The sequence below is a fragment of the Mytilus californianus genome, unplaced genomic scaffold, assembly GCF_021869535.1.
Source record: "Mytilus californianus isolate M0D057914Y unplaced genomic scaffold, xbMytCali1.0.p SCAF_3, whole genome shotgun sequence".
NCBI lineage: Eukaryota > Metazoa > Mollusca > Bivalvia > Mytilida > Mytilidae > Mytilus > Mytilus californianus.
The window spans coordinates 128,887,556-128,912,512 of NW_026262679.1; the positions used below are offsets into that span (position 1 = coordinate 128,887,556).

The following is a 24,957-nucleotide window of genomic DNA, read 5'->3' on the forward strand; positions in this document are numbered from 1 at the left end:
TCCCAACTACTTAGCTTGATCTAACCGAAAATGACACAGCATAGGAATTACCATGCCTGTCTGTAAGTTGTGTCTGTCAAAACTTTAAAATGCCTTGAAAGAAAGTAATATACTTGGTATAATTGGTGCACATCACCTCATGGTTGTTTAGTTAGAATGTGTCTGCACGGTCAAGGTCAAACAGTTTTAACTATTGAGCCCCACTCCAAGCATTTGAATGCTTTGCAAGATATTAATGATACTACATAATATCTCCCCTAACCAGAAGATGTGGTAAATAAGGTGGTAATGACTTGTCTGCAAGGTCAAGGTCAATACTTTCTAAATGAAGATGTATACATGGGACAGGAGGTATCATTTTGGGCCTTCACTTGGTCAAGAATTTGTGAAGTGAGATCTATACAAATCCTTCACTTGGTACGATTGATGCTGAACCATCTCGGATGGCGTGTAGAAAATAATTAGAATGTCCGTCTGCAAGGTCAAGGTCACAACATTTGAACTTTTTGAAGGATATCGGTGATATGTTTGCCCACCACCAATGGGTGTTGTGTTTAGTTCAAGGTTAATAGGTTGTATTAAGATGAATATAAGGGACAGCTAGTAGCTATCTTTTTGTGAACTTTACAGTATCTGTAGTCTGATCCTGGGATACAAAAATTATTCAAAGCTTTTAGGTTTGAAGGTAAAAGTAACGCAACCTTTGTTTTGTTTTAAACATTGAAAAGTCTAGCAGTATTAAATATCATTACAAGTTCATCGATTGGTTAAGACTAATAAAACCCTGAACAAGCAATAAGAAAAATCTTAAGTCTTTATCCTCCCTGGGACATATTATATTTAAGAGTCCCAGATCCTACAGAACCTCCTCTTTGTTGAATGCTCAGGGATTCTTCATTGTGAAAGGTCGTGGATTCGAACCCCAAACCAGAGAATTGAAAAAACGAGCGAAAGATGCCAAAGGGCTATTCAAACTTGCAAGTCGAAAACAAACTGACAATGCCATGGCAAAAAATTACTACTGAAAGACACACACTAACCCGAATAATTCAGTCGTGATATACACACTGTAACTTGAATATCTCTATATATATATTTCATTAATAATTATTTTGAAATGTTCATGGATATCCTATATACAGAATGTTGTGCTCAATGCACTATGTTTTTTAATCTCAATAGTAGTGATAAAGTTTAGAAAATTGATAACTATCAAGCCAGCAACATAAGGCTTTTGATTAAATGAATGCTATTTTTATCCCAAAAATCTTTTCTCTCCATAAATGTGCAGTTCAGGAACCTTCAGTTGGCAGTGCCAAAGATGTGGTATAATTGCCAATGAGACAACTCTCCACCAGAGATCAAATGACATAGCAGTTAACAGCTATAGGCCATGGTACAGTCTTCAACAATGAGCAGGGGCCTTGGTGGCCGAGTGGTCGAAGTAGTTACTACTGTAATCACTAGCCAGTCAACACTGAGGTTGTGAGTTCGAACCCCGCTTGTGCGGGTGCACTTGACTCCAATCTTAATTGACTAGGATTGTCAGTTTTCCTATCGAAGGTCGTGGTTTTCTCTGGGCACTCCGGCTTCCTCCACCAATAAAAACTGGGTGCCATGAAATAGCCCAAAAGCGGTGCTTAAAAGTGGCGTTAAAACACCAAAACTCAAAAAATCAAATCAACAATGAGCAAAACCCATACCGCATAGATAGCTGTAAAAGCCCCGAAATGACAAATGTAAAACAATTCAAATGGGAAAACTAACGGCCTGATTTATGCACAAAATAATGAATGAACTATATTCGGTATAAGGAATGATTGTAAAGTTTAACGGTCTTGTCTGTCTGTCCATTTAATTGACCTTGACCTCATTTTCATGGTTCATTGGTCAAGCTTGATTTTTTGTTGATATGTCGGTTTCTCAGATACTAGTACTACAAGTTATAGGTTAATTATATTTGTAAATTGAATGATTATAAGGTGTTCATGTCTGTCTGGAAGGTTAATCTGACCTTGCACCTTATTTTCATGGATTTTAAGAGTGTCAAGAGCGAGACAAGTCAGAACTCACAAAATGAATACCAGTCCTTCTAATGTCCCCTGTAATAAAAGGATTTTCTACCCCATGAAAAGATTACTTAAGCTGTATTTGACAAAACCTTTTGGTAAGATAGGTCCTCAGTGTTCTTCAACTTTGTACTTTATTTGGCCTTTCAACACTTTTGATTCACTGATGAGTATTGTGTAGAGAAATGGGCAACTGGTGTACATAATTATAAGCCTGGTATCTTTGATGAGTTTTGTATGCCCCCGCCGTAGCGGAGGGGGCATTAAGTTTTACCCTTGTCCATCTGTACCTCCGTCCATCTGTCTGTCCGTCCCATAATTGGTTTCTGTTCTCTAACTTTTGTTTGCCTCAACCAAATGTTATGAAACTTATACACATTGCTTAATAAAACAAAACACAGATCAAGTTTGAATTTTGGTGGTGTCACTTTTACAGTTCTAGAGTTATACCCCTTTACAAATGGAAAAATTGCTGAATTTTTCATTTCCGTTCTCTAATTTTTGTTTGCCAAAACCAAATGTTATGAAACTTATACACAATGCTTAATACAACAAAACACAGATCAAATTTGAATTTTGGTGGTGTCACTTTTACTGTTCTAGAGTTATGCCCCTTTACAAATGGAAAAATTGCTGAAATATTCGTTTCTGTTCTCTAACTTTAGTTTGCCTCAGCCAAATGTTATGAAACTTATGCACAATGCTAATTACCACATTGTTTCTGTTCTCTAACTTAAGTTTGCCTCAGCCAAATGTTATGAAACTTATGCACAATGCTAATTACCACAAAACACAGATCAAGTTCGAATTTTGGTGGTGTCACTTTTACCGTTCTAGAGTTATGCCCCTTTACAAATGGAATAAAATGCTCCGCAGGGCGCAGCTTGATACGACCGCAGAGGTCGAACCCTGAACAGTTGGGGCAAGTATGGACACAACATTCAAGCTTGATACAGCTCTGAATTTGGATTGTGATTAAATATTTGACACAGCATAGGTTTCTGACACAGAATGAATGTGGTCTAAGAACTTAAAATTTTTAAATTGGACATTCACCTATTATGGTCCAATATCCAAAATCTAAATACATGGTTAGATTCAGCATATCAAAGAACCCCAAGAATTCAATTTTTGATGAAATCAAACAAAGTTTAATTTAGGACCCTTTTGATCTCAATGTGGACAAAGTTGATAACAGGGCCCAAAAATCAAAAATCTAAATACATGGTTAGATTCAGCATATCCATGAACCTAATATATTCAATTTTTGTTGAAATCAAACAAAGTTTAATTTTGGACCCTGATTTGGACCAACTTGAAAACTGGGCCCATAATCAAAAATCTAAATACATGTTTAGATTCAGCATATCAAAGAACCCCAAGAATTCAATTTTTGATGAAATCAAACAAAGTTTAATTTTGGACCCTTTTGATCTCAATGTGGACAAAGTAGTTGGGGCCCAAAAATCAAAAATCTAAATACATGGTTAGATTCAGCATATCCATGAACCTAATATATTCATTTTTTGTTGAAATCAAACAAAGTTTAATTTTGGACCCTGATTTGGACCAACTTGAAAACTGGGCCCATAATCAAAAATCTAAATACATGATTAGATTCAGCATATCAAAGAACCCTAAAAATTCAATTTTTGTTAAAATCAAACTAAGTTTAATTTTGGACCCTTTGGACCTTTATGTAGACCAATTTGAAAACGGAACCAAAAATTAAGAATCTAAATACACGGGTACATTCGGCATATCAAAGAACCCCAATAATTCAATTTTTGATGAAATCAAACAAAGTTAAATTTTGGACCCTTTGGACCTCAATGTGGACCAATTTAAAAACGGGGCCCAAAATCCAAAAACTTAATACACGGTTAGATTCAGCATATTAAAGAACCCCAAGAATTCAAGAATAAAACCCCATTGAAATTGATCAAGAAATAAGCAATTTATACGAAGTATCTTCTTTTGCACAATACTGTGCAATTGAATATTTCTTGCTATTGCGCAATACTGTACAATTGACAATTTCTTGCTATTGCGCAATATTGTGCTATTGGATATTTCTTGCTATTGCGCAATACTGTGCAATTGAAGATTTCTTGCTATTGCACAATACTGTGCAATTGAAGATTTCTTGCTATTGTGCAATACTGTGCAATTGAAAATTTCTTGCTATTGCACAATACTTATTATATAATAATTTACACATCCTGTTTGGTGTGTATCTCCTACCATATCATTATTATTTGCTTTTAAATATAAATCAGAAATAACCAACTTAAAATGGAAAATTTTAAAAGAAAAAAAGAAAAAAAAAAATCCCCCCCCCCCCAAATTTTTTGAACCCCCTTATGATTCATCACCCCCAAACTCAATCCCAGCCTTCCCTTTGTGGTATGGTACCTTGCAGTACAATTTCAGAGAGATCCATACACTTGAACACAAGTTATTGTCTGGAAACTAGAAAAATGCTTATTTTTGGCCCCTTTTTGGCCCCCAATTCCTAAACGTTTCGGGCAATTACCCCCAAACTCAATTCCAGCTTTCCCTTTGTGATATGGAACCTTGTAGTACAATTTCAGAAATATCCAAACACTTATACACAAGTTATTGTCATGAAACTAGAAAAATGCTTGTTTTTTGCCCCTTTTTTTGGCCCCTAATTCCTAAAATTTTGAGGCAATTACCCCCAAAATCAATTACAGCCTTCCCTTTGTGATATGGAACCTTGTGGTACAATGTCAGAGAGATCCATACACTTACACACAAGTTATTGTCTGGAAGTTACAAAAATGCTTATTTTTGGCCCCTTTTTGGCCCCTAATTCCTTAACTGTTGGTACCATAACCCCCAAAATCAATCCCAACCTTCCTTTCGTGGTATTGAACCTTATGATAAAATTTCATGGAGATCCATTCACTTAAACTAAAGTTAGAGTGCGAAAACCAATGTGTCTTCGGACGACGCCGGACGACGACGACGACGCCAACATCATACCAATATACGACCAAAAAATTTTTAATTTTTGCGGTCGTATAAAAATTGCTGAATTTTTTGTTTCCGTTCTCTAACTTAAGTTTGCCTCAACTAAATGTTATGAAACGTATACACAATGCTTATAACCACAAAACTCAGATCAAGTACAACTTTGGGTAGCGTCACTTTTACAGTTCTTGAGTTTTGTCCCTTTATAACGCTTTGCAAGAGGGGGCATCATCTGTGTCCCATGGACACATTACCCATTTATTTTACAACAAATGGGTTGATGCCACTTGCTGTTGGAGGTTTCCTCCAAGACGGTATCACCAGCAGAGTATTCAGCACTTCTGTGTTGACATAAATTATCATTGATATCGTCATATTTATAAAAATTCACTGTTTTCAAAACTTTAAATTGTTCGAAATACTAAGGATTTTCTACCGCAGGAATAGATATTTTTTTTGAAGCGTCACTGATGAGTCTTGTAAATGAAATGCATGTCTGGAGTACAAAATTATAAGACTGGCATCTTTGATGAGTTTTTTTTCTGTAACAAATTCAATAAGATTGGTTATATCTTAGTAAAGTCACTTGTTAAAATATCTCAAAACTTATAAATGCATAAATTTGTTATATAAAAACTTATACATAAGAGTATTTTTTGTCTGTCTGAGATTAAAGTAGCTGGGAGAGAGATATAGGAGTTTTTTTTTTTTGTCTTGTCTGAGATTTAAGTAGCTGGGAGAGAGACATAAGAGTGTTTTTTTGTCTTGTCTGAGATTTAAGTAGCTGGGAGAGATACATAGTGTTTTTTTTGTCTTATCTGAGATTTAATTACCTTGGAGAGAGACATAGGAGTGTTTTTTGTCTTGTCTGAGATTTAAGTAGCTAGGAGAGAGACATAGTAGTGTTTTTTTTGTCTTGTCTGAGATTTAAGTAGCTGGGTGAGAGACATAGGAGTGTTTTTTTTTGTCTTGTCTGAGATTTAAGTAGCTGGGAGAGAGACATAGGAGTGTTTTTTGTCTTGTCTGAGATTATAGCTGGGAGCGAGACATATTGATACTTCTGCCATTGAAAGTTTATATTTGTAATAAAATTGAGAATGGAAATGGGGAATATGTCAAAGAGACAACAACCCGACCAAAGAGCAGACAACAGCCGAAGGCCACCAATGGGTCTTCAATGCAGCAAGAAAATCCTGCACTCGGAAGTGGTCCTCAGCTGGCCCCTAAATAAAATTGTGTGCTAGTTCAGTGAAAATGGACGTCACACTAAACTCCAAAACATATAAATGAACTAAAATTAAAAAACATACAAGACTAACAAAGGCCAGAGGCTCCTGACTGGGGACAGGCGCAAAAACACTTTTATAATCTTATTCCCTTTTAAATCTAGATCAACCAACATTTATACAGTGATTAATACTACTAGAGCTGGACAGTAATCAAATGTCATGACATTTACCTCATTTTCAAGATAACTAGTGACCAAATCGTAAAAAATATCCTGTTTTTGTTAGGAACTTTGCATGATAGATGAACAATAATTTACTAAATTAATTTAGATGTAGGGAATATATGTGAGTCTGAATAGTTTTAAGACTGAATTCACTCATATTCTAATAGCCATTTTAAGTGTTTATGAATAGGTCATTCCCTTACTCATTATACAAGTGGGTTCAATATTTGGTATGTATATTCTTGGTAGGAAGTAAATATCCAACTGACATAAATCATGTGACATTAAATTATTATTACAGGGTTCTTTACCAGTGAATTAGATCTATGCATATCAGGTATTCAGTATTTTGTATGTGGATTAAATTTATCCTTCTTTTATATCTCACTTTCTTCATTTACACAGTGATATGTTTACTATTTAAAAGACCACAATGTGAAAACTATTACATGAAAAACTTCAGTAGTTGTAATAATTTAAAACTATTCATTTTCCAAGCTTGATTTCATTAAATATTCAATATTGATACAATGAATTTTATTATTTTCCAAAAGTTACCCTAAAGTGTCAGCACTTATATTAAACATGCTCACTATGAGTCTTAAGCATCTTCTTTGGTTATGAGAAGTTAAATCAAACAAAAATAAAAAAACATATCTGTTACCATTCATTTGCAAATAAAAACTGAAAGACAATGGTTTATGTAAAATATGAAACAGCATGTACATAAAACAAACAAGTCACTTGAGAATTTTACATTTCTGTTTCCATTTAGAAATGGACAGATTTAACAGAGTTTCAGGTCTTCTTTGGTTTAAACCAACCATTAAAGAATTTATGGAACAATGATGCATCTGTACTGTCTTTAATCACTGGGATATTGTCTCTTAAATCTGGATGGTTGTCTCTGATCATTTGATCTCCTTTAGATTCTGGTAATGATGGTTGTTGCTGAGATTTCCAAGTTCTGTTGAATTTATTCATATCCTCTGTAAAGAAAATATAGATGAGGAAAATTGTCAAATTATGTACCAACAAATAGCTAAATCAAGCTGAATCTGCCATTTTTAACATTTGCTAATTTTTAATTGTAGTTTAAGACACCTTGGTCTAACATCAGACTTGGAAAGAATACATCATCTTAGACAGTGTTGATGTATATAAATAATATGATAAAACATTTTTCTTGAAAACCACTTACTGGTATATATTTGTTTTTAAAGACTTAATGCAAAATTCTGTGTACCTCTTATCCTTTTCAAACACAAGGTTTTGGTTCTTTTTAATACTTCCCAAGACAAACATGATAAAACTATAACTTAATTTATCAGTGCACATTATAACAATAAATACTTCTTACTTTCGTCCATATTTTTAAAATTTTCAATCTTTTCCTCAACACCAGATTTATCTTTCTTTATAGTGAAAGAATGTGACTGGTCTCCTATAGATCTTGTAACTGTCACTTCCTCGTTCCCATCTCCATCTCTTACTGTCTTCCTTTGTTCTACTCTCTGAAATCACAAAATTTAAAAGATGAGCTTTAAATAATCTGAGAATACAAATATTATATAAATGGGTCACACTTGATATTACCATAAATTATAGAAACACCAGGTTGACAATTGTATGTGACATTACAAAAATCTTTGGTAGTTTGTCCTCATCTTTGAACTTTCAAATATTGGACAAAATGTAAATGGTATTCAAATAATGACATTATTTCTCATTTAGCTGCATTAAATGACAATAATTCGCTCATAGCAATAATGGAAAGTTTACCCCTCCTCCCAAAGGTTTTTTTTTAAATTGCAGGGAAGATTTTGCTTGATGACAGTCGGATTATCAGATATCAGAAAGTGTTTTATATGTACCAGTATAAATAATTCCCTTTTGAATAGCAAAGAATTTTGTATATATAATATATTGCCACTTATAATGATTTTTTTTTTTATTGCTATAACAGTTTGGTAGATTTTGGCCCTTCTTTTATTCTTTTTTTCTCAACATTTTGGTAAATGTCTCTTGTTTAAGTAAATTAATATTAAGCCAATTACTACACCTTAATGAAACATCTTTTAAACTGCACATAATCATATATGTAAATTAACGTACCCCATCTGGACCTCTTGATGTTGTAAATGAAAAGCTTCGGTTATAGGAATATGTTTTAGGTTGTTCCATTCTGAACTCTGGCTGTGACTTTGGACTATCAAAGAGTTTCGCAACATCATCTACTCCAAGCTTTCCATCCACATCTACAATGATACATCCAAATGTTTGATACTTTTAATTGAGGTTCTTTTATACAGTTTCAAAGCATCAGAATAATTTTCCTCTGTTTAATGATGAGTATATTTAACCTAAACATCGATTTTGTTTCAATGAATGGAGAGTATTTAATTGCACTCCTATCAGTCACTAGTTTCTCTTTGTGTTATATAATCAACTTTTGTGTGGTCATTTGATGAACTGTCAGAACTTCATAAGAGAAGTTTTTTATACTTGTTGGGATGACTTTATATTTTTATTGCAAAGAAAATAAAGTAAAAATTTCTTGGGAATCAGTATGGGGTTTTTAAATTCATGGATGGTGAGCTGTCCTATTGAATAAATGCAATTACTATTATCATCTGTGGAGTTAATTCAATGGGAACTTTAATTTTCTCCTTAAAATACCATTGATTTATTTTGCTGTACAAAATTATCAATTTCCTATTGATGAATATGCATGTACCAATACTGAATACTAAATGACACACAAAGCTGCATGTTATGTTGTATTTATTCAATATCAACTAATTTATTTCTACTGTGGGTTTTATTTTTCTATTTGTTGAATAACACTGCTTTAAACAAAAACAAAACATGAATTTCAGATGTAAAATTTTGCTTTGTAAACTAAAAATTTTCTGAATCCTTGTAACGTAATCCCGATATTTTAAAATGGAGGAAAGATTTACAAAAGGGGAATTAACTGGAATGAAGATATGGTGTTAATGAGTAAAGAATATTTGGTTCATCTAAACCAATGAAAATTAGTACCTAGCGAAAAATTATGAATCTACAGTAAATTGTTTAAATGATATGGCTATTGTGCATACTTGTGTACATTTAAGTTAAAAATTCTACCCTTGAAATTCTAAGAGAGATTTTCAAAAGGCTAGGAATAGGATACTTATTCTCTTACTTTCTGAATGTTTCTTAGCATTTAATGATACTGTAAATCAGAAATTATTGCCAGGTTTTTATAAAAGCAAATAGTGTGACTGAATGAGTTTTGCAATAATAAAAACTTGCATTCGGATATCTGGGCTGATATGCATAAAGCTACTGAAGTTAAGATTTGTTCTTAATGGACAGATTTTTTTTACATGTACTACGATGATTGGATATGCATATCAGCCCTGATACATATAAATATATGCAGATTTTCCTAAAATCGCAATAATTAATCTCATATTTAAGTCCATTAAACAAAATTCGAAAATATAAATGCATGCAATAATTTGTGAATTTACAGTATGTTGAATAATCACAATCATCAGTTTCTATGAGACTTATGTACCTGAGTCTTCTCTCTTTTCTGTTGCAGGTAATCTCGGACTGAATGGAGATCGGAACTATAAAAGAATATTAATCTTTACAATACAAATATTCTATAACGTCAGCATTTTACAGCACATCATATTTATGTTAAAGCATTTACAATACATTGGGTCAGAAAACAACATTTAATATATCAATAGATTTTTTTCCTTTACCAACTTTTGGAGTTTATAATTTTTCGACAGGTTACCTACTCTGAGGTTGAACATTCTGATACTCAGTCAAGCAAGAGTAACCTAAAGAAGTAAAATCAAGCTTATAATTGGTGAAATTTTGAGGGAAATTTAACTGTTTTCTGATAATTTTGTTGTATTTAACAAACATAAGACAGTTATTTTCTTCCCCAAATTGCACCGACTGTAAGCATTATTATACTTCTTTAAGTTGCTCTTACTTGACGGAATACACAAATGTCCTACCACAGAGAAGGTAACATCCTGAATATATAAATAGAGTTTTTTCCCTGTATTTTGGGGTTTATTTTTTTGTTAAGTATTTGAATTTGACAAAGAAAATAAAACACAAAATTTTATTATTTAACTGAGATATACAATGTAATAAAAGCACACATTCCAACCAATGTACTCAATTAACAGTATACTCCATAAATACAATTTAATGTTAAATATATAAATTGATTTATTACATTGAAAATGCATTTATTTGTTTATTGTGTTTTAAATGTACAGTCCATTATTATCGGTTTGCCATTTACATTAAATTCAAACATACTATGAAGAATATGATTTTAAGTGCCTCATGGACTTTAGTGATATATAAACATGTGTTCCTGCTAAGTTTTCATTCCATGTCAAATTTTCTTAAAGACATTACAGCCCACACTCTCTCCCTTTTATAAATTTTTATTTATTTTCATGGTATATTTTTTAGATTGCATGATGAACAGACCAATATGTATTAAATGTACAGTTTAGACCATCTGGTATCATTATTTGTGTATTAAAGAAGCTTCAACGTTTGACAGATGCAACGAATACAGAAAGTTTCAAGAAATTAGTGATTAAAATATGTCTATCTTCAAAGCATTCAGTTCTATAAGTATAGTGAATTGGATATCAACATCAACTTATTTAAATGGCAGTGATTTATTCAATTTATACTCATTGAGCTTTTATGGATCTGACCAGCAGCTAGACATACTATTTTATATTCACTGTTGGTTTCCCTTTAGTTATCAATTGTCATCAAGTTTTCACTTGTTGACCAGTTTGTTGATGTTGTTTGTTGGTTAAATAATGTTGAATAAATGCCATGACAAATAATCAGCAACATTTCATTTGTTTGGTGTTTACATAATACCGATGAAGGAAGGAAACAAAAACATTTCTGGTAGTTTGATAATCATTGCACATACTAAATATGCAATAAAATGATTTATAAATGTTAATTTACAATTGACAACTGTTTACAATCTCTGATCAACCTAATAATTAAGTAAGAGTGATTGACAAAGGGAAAATAAAGCCAAATAATTACAGGAGTGAATGGTTGTATGAAATATGGCTTTGATTCTTTTTTCTCTTCATTGTCTTTTAACATTTGATCTCTTGGATTTTGCTGGGTTCTTGACTCTGGTGCAAATGGTTGACGAGGTTGCATGAAAATTTCCTCTTTGTGTTCATTGCCTTTTAACATCAGATCTCTTGGATTTTGCGGATTTCTTACCTCAGGATGCTGTGAACCTGTAATAAAAAAGTTTATCATTTAAATACTTGTTATGAACTACAATGTATAAAGAAAAAGGTGTATATATCATTTGATTAATGATGTAATGTTATAAAAAGACAGGAACTTTTATCAAGACAGCGTGATTTAAAAAAAAATGTGTTTATGTCCAAACCTATTAAAAAATTCTTGGTTATTATTAACAGGAATTTTACATGTGTCTATACTATTATAATCACCTGGGAAAAATTCTACAGCACCAAAATTTCGAAACATATCCTCCATTTCTCTTTGCATGCTCTCCATCTGACGGTTTAAATCAAAGTGAAAGAAGAACATTCCATGATCATCTTCCTCGTCGTTACCATCCTCATCCCAAATACTAAAAGAGAAAAAAAGATTTACAAATGAAAAAGTATAGTTCTATTGAAGTTTCTAAAATCAAATATTCTAACCAACACAAGAAAAGATTTTGCCTGTATTCTAGCTAGTATTTTTTTCTACACAATGAAATATTAAGTACAAGAATCATGCAACTTAAAAGAAGAAAACAGTTACTACCTCATCATCAGTATACCGTAAGAAAAAAGAAGTGAAATGAAAATATTTCTAGAGTATAAAACTGCTCATACAAAAATTCCGGGAAAAATTGTAACCCTTAAAAATATTGTTGAGCAGTAAAGAAGTTGATCTAACATCCTTAGTCTGTACAGGCAGTACTGTTTCAAGATTAAACAATTATGTGACATTGCACATTATTTTGTTCATTTTCTTTCATTATAGGTTTAACCCTTGGAGCTCAACAGTACATTTAATAGGCATTCCAACTAAATTCTCAATTGCCAAATAGCCAATAAAATAATCGGAAAAGATGCCTTAGTGCTTGCATTTATCAGATGTACACTTCTTTTCATTTGTTTCAATGTTTGTCATATATTATGAATTTTCATACTTTGAAAATAATTCCTTGCATTAATTTCTGCATTCAATGGGAGGTAACTCTACTTCACTTTTAGGAATTATTTGGATAATCTTGTAGTTTTACAGAATCTAATAAACAGGGCAAGATAAATTTTTCTTTGTTGCCTGGTTCCTAGGGTACTAAATTTCTTTTCATTTAAATAAAGCAATTTGTTTCTATGATATGATAAGAAAATTAATAATACATCAGAAAAATATATCAGAAAGTGTTAAAAGGACAAGGGAGATAACGCAATCTGTACAAATATTTGTATATTTTTATAAAACATCTCAGCTGTTTTCTGACATACATGTATAATAGCCTTTTTCGGAAAGATCGATAACTAGAACAGTATAACAACACATATAGTGGCATGAGAGTATGCAGTGTTGCCATGTGGAATGGTGAAAATGTGCCGACTCTCTGCAGGGTTGATATCCAAGGGAAAATTCTAGCAGAAAAATTAATTGTTTTTTTTTCATTATTACTATAGAAGAACATTTAAGCCTTATCTTTAGCAATCTATAAAATTCTTTCACCTTAATATTTGTTTCATGCTACAGAATAAATTTATTTTTGAAAGTAATATATGTCAGAAGAATGAAAGTAATATATGTCAGAAGCATGAAATTAGAGTCTTGAATTTGATTGAGTTATCCATCTTTTGGAGCCCCACCTAGTGATTAATCCAATGCCTACTTTGTATAAATGCATTTACATTTCATTTGTATGCAAATTTTTCTGCCATTACTGGTGTCACATGTGGATGGGGTTCATTGTGCTCAGTCTTTAGTTTTCTTTGCAGTATTTGGTATATATAGACTGTTGTTTGTTTTTTGGTTTGACTCATGGCATTGTCAGTTTGTTTTTCAACTTATTAGTTTGACTATCCCTTTAGTATCTTCCACCTCTCTTGTAAAGTGACATCATACATGTTCACTCAATATGTTCAATGGAAAATTTGACATTAAATTAAAAACTGATTGTTACATGACATCAGAAAGTTGTTCAGAGGTAGATCTAGGGTCATTTTGAGCAAATTCAGCAAAATACCCAAAGTGTAAATAAATCTTTTTTACTAATTATTATAATAGATTAGAAGATTAATTTACCTCAAAAAGTTGTTACACCCAATAGGTAAATTAACTTTATATCAAAAATCTAAATACATGTTTAGATTCAGCATATCAAAGAACCCCATATATTCAATTTTTGTTAAAATCAAACTAAGTTTAATTTTGGACCCTTTGGACCTTGATGTAGACCAATTTGAAAACTGGACCCAAAACTAAAAATCTAAATACACGGTCAGATTCGGCATAGCAAATAAATAAATGTGGTCAAAGATTTTACAAATCTAATGCGCCATACTGTGCAATTAAAGATTACTTTTTGAAATTTTTCAATATTTGAAATTTAAAAAAAAAAAAATATTTGAAGAATAACTTTTTACCCCCCCCCCCCCCCCCTTTTTCCCCAAAAAAATTCTTTCCCTCAAGATATGGTCATAATCTCAATTCAAATTTCCAATGGAATTTGCAACCATAATTACCAATTTAAATTTACCATAGTGCTAACTTAATATATTTTATAATAGAATTTAAAATATGGTGTCAAATCTTTCATATGGATTTTTTTGTAAAAAAAAAAAGATGCAACATTTGCAGATATTTTTACTGGTCTTCCTTTATAAATATGCATTTCTTTAAACATAATTTAAAAGCAGTGTAAGGGAAGTAATCAAAACGTTGTATTTGGATTACCTCCCTTACACTGTTTTAAATTGTCTTAATTATTCATTAACCATTACTTTATACATAATTTAAAAGCAGTGTAAGGGAGGTAATTCAAATGGTGTATTTGATTTATCTCCCTTACACTGCTTTAAATTATGTTTTGTACTAAAGTATATGTCCATTACATTAACCGGGACAACCTATTTTTTTCCCCTTTTTTGCCCATAATTCCTAAACGGTTTGAGCCATAACCCCCCAAAGCACATCCTAACCATCCCTTTGTGGTATGGAAACTTGTGGTATAATTTCAGAGAGATTCATACACCGTTCCACAAGTTATTGTCTGGAAACTAGAAATGCTAATTTTTGGCCCCTTATTTCTAAACTGTTAGGACTATAACCCCCAAAATCAATCCCAACCTTCCTTTTGTGGTTATAAACCTTGTGTTTAAATTTCATAGATTTCTATTTACATTTACTAAAGTTAGAAACCAAATGTCTTTGGACGACTTGGAAGACGCTGACAGCGACAACGACGTGATACCAATATACGACCGCAAAATTTTTGCGGTCATATAAAAATTAATTGTGTATATGATTTTTTTTTATATATATGTATCTTTGTTATAGACCTTATAGCTATTATTGATATCTGCGATACTTGAACTATTCATTGTCAGTATTGAGGTGACATATCACTTTTCTTTGTGGCGTAAGTCATTTTCTATTGTGAGATCAAAATATTTTGGGAACCTTTGTGATGTCCAGAAATGGCAGACAAATAGCAATAAGGTGTATTACCTTCCTGGTTGCCCAACAAAAAAGAAATGATGCAATAGAATAGAGGACATGGAGTGGTAACATTTGTCAGATGTACCATTTCTGGACTTAATTTTTGAACAATTGGCGTCTATATTTGAAATACTATTTATAAATATATAAATGCTAAAGCTAGCATATAAATAGAAAACCCTGAAGGTATAGTTTATTTTTTGCGTCGTTTTGTGTTCCAGCTGTTCAAAACACATCTTCAACATAAAATGTGTATCATATTCTTTCGTATATAGACCTGAATCCTGGATTTCATAGTACATACTTTTCTCTTGAAAATGGATGATGCTCTTGTGTCCTATTAAAACCGAAGAAAGACTTGAAAAAGTCGTTGATACTCATTGCACCTTTTGGGTTTCATAAAATACTTCGTCTGCATGCGCATGTGTATTGATTCTTGTTTACTTCCGGTTAGGGAGAAATTGTTTTATTTCGTCTGATATAGGCGGAATTGTACAGACGAAAGTAATTCAATGATTTAAAAATCAAATACACAATTTAATTGACCGCAGCTAACAAAATCGTAGTGTAAAACAGATATTTACAATAATTTCAAATCTTAAATGACCACTAACGTATTTTTTTAATCACATTGATATATTAGATTCTCCTTTAAGTGGTTATAAAGTCACATGACTTCATATTATTTATTTGACAGCACCGGTAACACGTGAAAAGGTATATTGAATGCTGAAGAACTTAAATCGACTCAAATCAAAGCCAAATCAAAATGACGACAGAGGACTATCATGACAAGGCTTCAAAGGTTGCAGAGGAACTTCAACAATATCTTAATAATGCTGATAAATACAAATGGGAAGTTGCTAAAGAAACGGTAATTAATTAATTAATTAAATTTATTTTTAATCGTTAATTTGTATTGGAATAATTCTATTTTGTAGTTAACAGATGCGAAGTAGAGAAAAATTGCATATCTATCTCAATTTAAAAATTGATAGGCTTTAATTAAAACGGTTATCGTCCGGAATAGGTTTGAAATATTTGCCACTGGAATTTAAGCAAATAGCAATTTATTATAAAGAAGTTAAAATAATAAATTAAAATACAGTTTTGATTTTTGATACAAATGCTAGTTATATTTCAATGAGACAGCAACCCAACATCAAATGCATCTAGAGCCCAAGAAGGATGTACAAATCCTGCTTTGTAGATATGTACAAATGTAGGTAACTGTGTCTTACATTGTCTTACTTTCTGTAACATCACATAATTAATGACTTTTACATATTTTTCTTCAATGAAGAAATTGATTTCTATAATGGAGTTATCAAATCTACAATCATATATATTCTATAGTAACTTTTTTTCAAAACTACCTTCCTGGTTGGGCTAAAATAAAACATTGGCTGGCACTCTTAACAAAATTTTGTAAAATTTTAGTCAGTGAAATTTAACCCCTTTGTTTATTGAATTTTGATAATTAAAAGAGTTTCTTAATTTCTATTGAATGAATATTTTCTTTCTTATCTTTATATATTGAATGTTTTTTGTTCTGTTTTAAGTTTATATGTATTTATATTTGAGTTTATTTTACTTTATTAGTTTTCTTTTTGTTTTCTATGATTTTAATGACCAGCAAATTCACAAATTAACACTGTCCCAATCAAATATGTTAGTCAAATCTTAAATGTTTACTGATTTAAAGATGCTTAGAATGTAAACCACAAAATTAAGAGATATATGATATAAAATTTTATGTATTTATTGACTGCTTTGAGTCTCATGCTAATATTTTCTGTTAAAAACTTAAAAGGTATGGTTACTATGGTATAATTAAGAAAATTTTAATTATTATCTGTACAAAGGTCTGGATGGGGGGTCCTTTATTCCTTTATTTTTGAAAATTTTTAGGCAATTTTCCAGACCCTCCTGCAATGTCGCAATGATTTCTTACAGAGAAGAGATATCTTCTGTTTAATGTATCTTCCAAAAGATTTTAGACATCATTCATTTGTTGCCATTTATTTCAAACTATTCATTTTATCCAAGTCCATTGCCATCAGCAAGTTAAACGCAAAAATCTTGAAACAAAATACTGGGATTGTTGGTGGCATATTAAATGTCTTTTTTGCATTTTTGAACCAATTGATAATTTTTGTGTAAGTCATTTTAGATAATGAAAGATAGTTCTCTCTTATAGGGAATATAAATTACAGGTAGGCACCATAGGAAAATTGCCTTGCAATAGGAAGCTCAGACTTCCTGAATTTGTGCAAAAAAGTAGGAAGAAAATTAAGCAAAATTCTGTTATGATTAAGCTTGGAATTTGACTTTTGGATTTTTAGCCAAATGGTCCTAAATGTAACTTCTGAGTGTGGATTAATTGGTTGAAATTAAAGTGAAGTGGCAAATATTTCATGCATTTTCTGGATGAGAACAGATAATACAAAATGCATGGATCAACAATGTGGTTAAGTTTGAGTTTGCCTTACAGTTGGTCAACTACAATAAGTGTTTAATGTTCTTTTACACCCAGAGAGCATGGCACATTCCCTATTCATAGCATTAAAAGTCAATATGTCATCAGGAGCAACTGCTCAGGACACTGGAGATTATATATATAGTCATGTATAGTTATTGGAGGAATATTGTCCCATTTTGTAAAACTTGGATTACAGTATATATAATGGGGAAAATCTGTATTATGAATACAAACATTTTATTTTCGCAGTTGTTTTGAATAGCCTTGCTCTAAAATTCATCCAAAATAGGTCACAAACCAGTTAAAAAGAAGTTTGCTTGACCAGCTGTCTTCTATTTTATCATCAAGTTTTATTTTTGAGAATTATGGGACTAATGCTTGCATAACAAAATCAAACCTAGATGTACTGACATGAACTTAAATCATGGAAATTTGTAATATTGCACCAAAAAGTAATCTAATATGGTTAACATTCCAAGCATTACTCGAACCTAATTCAGTGTTCACCACAAAGGGAAGTGGATGTACTGATTCATTATACAGTAGAGTAAGAGTGGATCTCTCCCACTTGTTTCCATCAACATCCTTATGTGTTATGAGAAGAACTTAAAGTGTTTCATTATATAGACATTGTTGTATTTTACATGCATGAACTATTTGATATGACACATGAAAATGCATTAAATTTTGACATGAATGGGATATTGCCTATTTAAATAATATTTATCTGTCTAGACTGCTATTATTGTCAGTAAACATTGATATTTCAGGAAACATCTCTATTTAATTATAATTTATTACAAGTAAAAAGATATTTGACATTTCGAAAAATAAAAAGAAAAGTAGAGCAAGGCATCTTTTTTCTATTTATTATCCTGTTTGTTGGTCATGTCAAATTCTTTTAAATGTGGGTCCTTGAATACCAAGTCTTGGTATGAAAATTAAAAGGAAGGTCAAGATTTTATTTTTTATTTTAAGCCACAATTTTTTTTATATTTGGTCTATTCTTTCAGGATGGCAAGTTGAGAGATACATTCTGATCCTCTTCAAAGGGAAAATCCATGGCTGTGGCTCTTTTCACAAAAAAATCTTACATCAAAAATTGATCGTAAGTTATGCTGAAATGTTCATGACTTTCAAGTATTTTTTCTCATAAGATTTTTTGTGAAGTGGGTGGCTGGCCTCAATACTCCTATGATTTACAATTTCCTTTTTTTTTAAAAGCTATGGTTTTTGTGACCCTACACTGGTTTTCATAAATTCAAGATCAATGTTATATTTTGAGTATATGCCCCTTGAGGATCCATTATTTATCAATAAAATTGTGAATCTTGTTTAATTTTTTTTGGTATATCAGTGTAAGAAGCATTTTAACCCTGTTATTAAAAAAAGGATAAAAGTTTTAAGCAGTTTATCATATTTCTCTATCTTTAGGAGATCTGAAACATAAATATATATAATTTGTAGAAAATTTAGATGGTGGAAATTGAAGAATTCTTTCAAAAACCTCATAAATCATTCATTTTTAGTTCTGATCTGTAATAGATTATCCATGGTTGAGGATTTACAAGTATTTATTATCTATGAAAAGGTGATTAGTAGTATCAGAAATAAGATTGGCATTTTGATTAAGGTTTTACTTCATTTGAACTCAATGTACCTCAAAGTGCTAATGTTGTAGCAAATAAATCACACTGTTTTAGTTAACTAGTCGTTGGAAAGATTCATCAGTTTGATGGAAAATTAAGATTTCAATCTGATAACTCTTGAAAGATAATTAAAGCATCAACCATCCATATGAGACCATAATAGCCCCTGGTTAGTTCTTCACTTAAAACCTCTTAAGTTCAGAAGACAGTGTGAGTAGATTATACTCGTAGGTTGTGCATCTAACTAGGTCTTGTAGAATTTATACCCAAACTTTTTATTTTTTTGCTTTAATTTCTACAGTTATGACTTATGAGAATTATTGGCAGTTTAACCCTCCATTTCTTCAAATTTAAAGAACACAAAAGACAACAATGTAAATTAGACTGGAACCCTCTCCTAGAACATCCAACTTCTGGATCTGCTCAGAATTAAGAAAATATTTGGCATACTAGTGTTTCACTGAACTCAAATGTGTCTCCTTGGTTTAAATTGAAGGTAAAAAGATATTTAAATAATGACCTAATATTCCTAGATTTAGGTTTTCATTCAGCAATTATTCCAATAGTTGATAAAATTTATAATGATTGTATTTCAAATGCATTAGTAATTGTAACACAGAGAACAGAAATATGAATGACTTTGCCAATATCTATCACTGCTTGATTACACAATTTGGATTATGTCAGAGTGTAACTGATAAAGTCTGTAACCTTGTAGAAATAATCACAGTTCAATGTTTTAGTGTACTAAGTAGGGGACCATTGACAAATTTCTACATGTATATATAGAAGTCTTTGTTGACAAATTGTACTGATTTTATGAAGGAAACAATAAATAAATTAACCACCTTGTGTAATTTATTATACCTTTACTGTGTGTGGGGGATTTATCTAACAGGAAAAATCGAACCTTCATGATCCTATAACAATTGATTTCCTTATTCTATAAATCAGTATACATTTGAGGGGGAGTGAAACAGATCTGGCCATGGGAGGATCACCATGCAATCAAATCAATTAGTGTTTATTTTGTTATTAATCAGAAATGTAATTTTTTTGTTTGTTAAGTAAAATATCTCTTTTTTTTTCATATTGATTTTAATTTCTTAAAATTTATATTATCGCTATAATTAAAGATAATTATACTTTTGAATTAATGGTTTATAAGCAACTTTCATTAAAATACACATTTTCATATGGAAAATTAGTATTTAGATTTTTATGTAACAGTTACTTTGTAATTTAATGAAATAGAGCAGCCCGCAACCCGCAGCCCGCAAAATAGTGATACTGATCTCCAAGGGATGATACCACAGACCAATTTTCAACGGTGAAGTTTATAAAATAATTATTTTAAACATTGAAGAAAAATATCTATAGATCTTATACCTTTTGAATAATTGTGTGTACAAAAATGTATGTATCTTAATTTTATGACAAATACAAATTGAAATTTAATCAAACTCTTTTTCATGATTTGAAGGAATATTTCCAAACTTATCTCATATAATCTTAAAACTTAAGGTTTATGCTGAGAAAATCAAGAGTGATGCTAAACAATTCAAGGTTGGATGAGTAGTGACCACCCTTACATGGCCAGGTGTAGTCAATCCTGAATAGTTATTAAACATAAGAAATATGTGAATGAAATTCAAAAGAGGTTATCAACATTTTCAGGTGTAATCAAAGATTTATATAATCTGTATTTTATCAATTATACCCAGTTTTCTGATCTGTTTATTGCTTCAATGAGTACATTTAAATTTATCAAAGATTGCCTGCCAATGAAATTTCATACCTAGGTACTAGAACTTATAAGATAAGAATTTTATTAATCTAATCAAGAACCCATAAAGGGCATCATTTACAACAATATTAAGCACAATATGATTGGAAAAAAGAAAAACTATATCCTAATATAATACTATCATATATTGGACAGGATCAGAGCCTAACACATCATGTGTCTTACATAACATTAACAATAATTGCATAATAATTTTATATATTTTGTATCCACCTGGATCTTATTTCTAAACACTTAATTATATAATTGCCTAGGCACATAAGAGTTGGTAAATGCTCATTTGTGAACAGCCAGAAATATTTTTTATCCTTGGGTAATTCTTTAAAATTATTACAAAAACTGTTTACTTTATCCCATAATAATTTTCTCTGTTCGTTATATAAAGGACAACTTACTGTGAAATGGGTCTCATCTTCAATAGAATTTGATCCATGTGATAGGCAGTGATGACATAGACGCTGACTTCTCTCTATGTATTTTTTACTATACCTATCTTTCTCAATTTTAAGATCATGTGCACTTATTCTCAATTTACATATAGCTCTTCTTATATTAAAATCTTTAATTGATAAATAAGCCTCCTTTACGAAGTCAGTCTTGAGGTTGAAATAATTTTCTAATTTACTATTACCTTGTGATAAGGTATCAGATCTTTTGACCCCCCAAAATGTTTTAAAACTGTTACAAAGTTTACATTTTACAAATTTAATTAATCTATTGAGCTTTGTATTCAAATTTTGTATATCAAGTGATTGAAGGACATATCTCATAGATGAATACCAACAATTAATGTTTCCTGCATCTAAAATTTTATTACAAACATAAGCATCATAAAGTAACCCATCGTCCAATTTGTTAAGCCTGTGTACATATTTTACCATAGATATAATGACAGAAAAATAAAGAGGAAATCTTGCAACCTCTGATAACACTGCCAAATTTGAGGCTTTTTTATTTACACCAAGAATATATTTTTGATACCTGAAATGTGATTTTTCCAAATAATCATTTATGTAAATTAATTCAAATAGATAATCACTTTTTTTCTTGCAAGCAGCAGAGTTAATCTTAAAGGTACCCCAGATTTCACTACAATATAATAAAATTGGTTTTATTGTGTGATCATATAAATGGATTGCAGTATCAATACTTGGATTACAAGCTGACATGGATTTTTGTAGTTTAAATTTTGCCTTTAAGGACTTTTTGAATAGCTCTTCTTTCCCCTGCTGAAAAAGACCACTGGAAGTAAAGACTATCCCTAAATATTTATATCTGTTAACACATTCTATAGCCTCATTATCTAAACAAAGTGATTCCTTCAAAAATTTTCCAGGCTTGTTAAAAATTAAAACTTTTGTTTTGGACAAGTTAACATCTAGACACCAATCAATACAATAAGTTTGCAGGTTATCAAGTCGGGTTTGCAGACCCTGTTTAGTGTTTGATAATATAATAATGTCATCGGCGTACATAAGACAATCAATTCTACGCCCATTGATATAAACAGCATCTGGACTCGACTCAAATCTTGGAGGCAGATCGTTAATGAAAAGCTTAAATAAATTTGGGCTTAGAACATCCCCTTGCCTAACCCCAACTAGCGAGCTGAATATGTCAGAGTATTGTGACTTCCCATAACTTGATTGTCATCAGAGATCCTTCAAATGTCATTCTTTAAGATTTATCACTAGAACTCACAAATTTGATAACAAGATCCTTCAGTTTGATATTTTGGTTCAATTAAGTACAAGTAGTGCAAGCGGAAGGTAACATACTTTGGTGCTTTTTGGGTGTTCAACTACTTTTAGTTAATTTATAGTAGTCAAATGTGATTGATAGTTAAGAATTTCTTGTTAGTTTAGTATCAAATATTATTTAGATAATTTTTTTCCAGAAAATGAAGTTAAGATTAGTGAAGGGAATGAGACTATTTGCTGAAACGGTAATAAAAACATATGATACCGAATCTACAACTAGAATACTACTGTAAATTCAGAAATTTTTGCAATGATTTTATCGTTGGGAAAATTTCAACAGGAAAGGTTTCGCACATTAATTCCTGAAATCGCAATACTAATATATCTCCTATTTGATTGTGTTCATTGTTGAACAATCACAATAAAAAATGCGTGCAAAATTTTCAGAATTTAAAGTAAAAATCATCATCATCATCATAATAATGCTCAAGAATAAGTGTCATACAGACAGTGATCCTTACTACATATATATAGTCCTTGTCTCCATTTAAAAAATAAAACCAAACAGATTACATTAAAGATAGAACATCGTGACAATAGAACTCATGTTGTCATGTGTGGTTCCTCTGTCTTTATATGTTTAATGATATTTAATTTTGTCTATCAGTAATGACTTTTATTTATGTCTACATTCCATTTCTGCAGAACGATTTTTTTACTGTCCATCTTGACATTCAACTTGTGTTTATTATTATTTAAGAGAGGAATTTGTAAAAGTGATAATTCACTTGTTGTCTAATCCTAATAAAACTGTCATACTTGTAATGCTAATGTTATTACTTTCACAATGAAAACTTGTGTTTAGTTTTAGCTGTGTGGTGATATGGTTTTTTGAAACTGAGTTTTACTGTGCCTATTGCTGTGTGTTTCTTTATTCTACATTGGCTAGAGGTATAGGGGGAGGGTTGAGATCTCACAAAACATGTTTAACCCCACCACATTTTTGCGCCTGTCCCAAGTCAGGAGCCTCTGGCCGTTGTTAGTCTTGTATGTTTTTTTTTAATTTTATTTCATTTGTATGATTCGGAGTTTAGTGAGTGACATCCATTTTCACTGAACTAGTACACATTTTTGTTAAGGGGCCAGCTGAAGCCCGCCTCCTGGTGTGGGATTTTCTCGCTGTGTTGAAGACCCATTGGTGGCCTTGGGCTGTTTTCTGCTCTTTAGTCGGGTTGTTGTATCTTTGACACATTCCCCATTTCCATTCTCAATTTTATCTTAAAAGGTAGGAAGTTTGTCATCTGGCACTGGGTCTAAGCTATCATAAAGGTTATTAGTCTTTTACTGCTACTAATATCTGTTTATATGGTGTTTTTTTTTCAGAAAGACTTCAAGATCTCCTGTGTGAAGTCAGAATATTTTAGTGGTCATCTGTAAGTATTTTTAACATAATCAATCAAATGGCCTTAAAATAAATAAAATACAAACATATCTGACGTATTTAATTGATAACACTGTCAAAAGTATGCCTGTTTCAAATTTACTTCTGATTAAAAAAAGGGAAAGGTACTTGTTAACCCAACTAATTCAGTTGCTCCCCCTGATTGACACTCCAACATTGAAGAGCAGCAGTGTATAATGACTGAATTAATAGGGTAGGGACTACTGGTTAACCCAACTTGATGGACGCTCTAACATCGTAGAGCAGCAGAATACAATGACTGAATTAATAGGGAACCGCTAAGATACTGGTTAACCCAAATAATTCAGTCTCTTCCCCTGATGGACGCTCTAACAACGTAGAGCAGCAGAATATAATGACTGAATTAATAGGGTAAGGTACTGGTTAACCCAAATGATTCAGTCTCTCCCCCTGATGAACACTCTAACATCGTAGACCGACTATAATGACTGAATTAATAGGGTAAGGTACTGGTAGTAAGATCTATTTTATTTACTTTCAATAGGCATTTTAGGGCAGACAAAATCTTGTCCGTAGGGAGATCTTTTTATTTT

The 24,957-nt window shown here is 31.5% G+C and overlaps 2 protein-coding genes across 5 annotated transcripts in view; one reads left to right on the top strand and one right to left on the bottom strand.

Moving 5' to 3' along the window:
• Window positions 1–7,039: 7,039 nt before the first annotated feature.
• LOC127736180 (HCLS1-associated protein X-1-like) lies at window positions 7,040–15,734 on the bottom strand. Of its 2 annotated transcripts, none has more exons than XM_052246755.1 (7): window positions 15,608–15,734; window positions 12,054–12,196; window positions 11,626–11,831; window positions 10,088–10,142; window positions 8,635–8,777; window positions 7,880–8,033; window positions 7,040–7,508 (listed from the first exon to the last, which is right to left on the bottom strand). In XM_052246755.1, the coding sequence occupies exons 1-7, from the start codon at window positions 15,682–15,684 to the stop codon at window positions 7,318–7,320; spliced, it is 969 nt and encodes a 322-aa protein (XP_052102715.1). In that variant the 5' UTR covers window positions 15,685–15,734; the 3' UTR covers window positions 7,040–7,317. The 2 variants fall into 2 exon arrangements, with proteins under 2 accessions (XP_052102715.1, XP_052102714.1); XM_052246754.1 differs by lacking the exon at window positions 15,608–15,734 and adding an exon at window positions 15,313–15,377.
• Window positions 15,735–15,981: 247 nt separating this feature from the next.
• The window catches only part of LOC127736181 (stAR-related lipid transfer protein 5-like), a 28,497-nt gene continuing 19,521 nt past the window's right edge, over window positions 15,982–24,957 (top strand). For all 3 annotated transcript variants that reach the window (XR_007998842.1, XM_052246758.1, XM_052246757.1), the window contains exons 1-2: window positions 15,982–16,177; window positions 24,325–24,374. Coding sequence is in view for 2 of the 3 variants with exons in the window: in XM_052246758.1 (XP_052102718.1) it covers window positions 16,073–16,177; window positions 24,325–24,374 (155 nt within the window). In the remaining variant the exon portion in view is untranslated. The remainder of the gene's footprint in view (window positions 16,178–24,324; window positions 24,375–24,957) is intronic.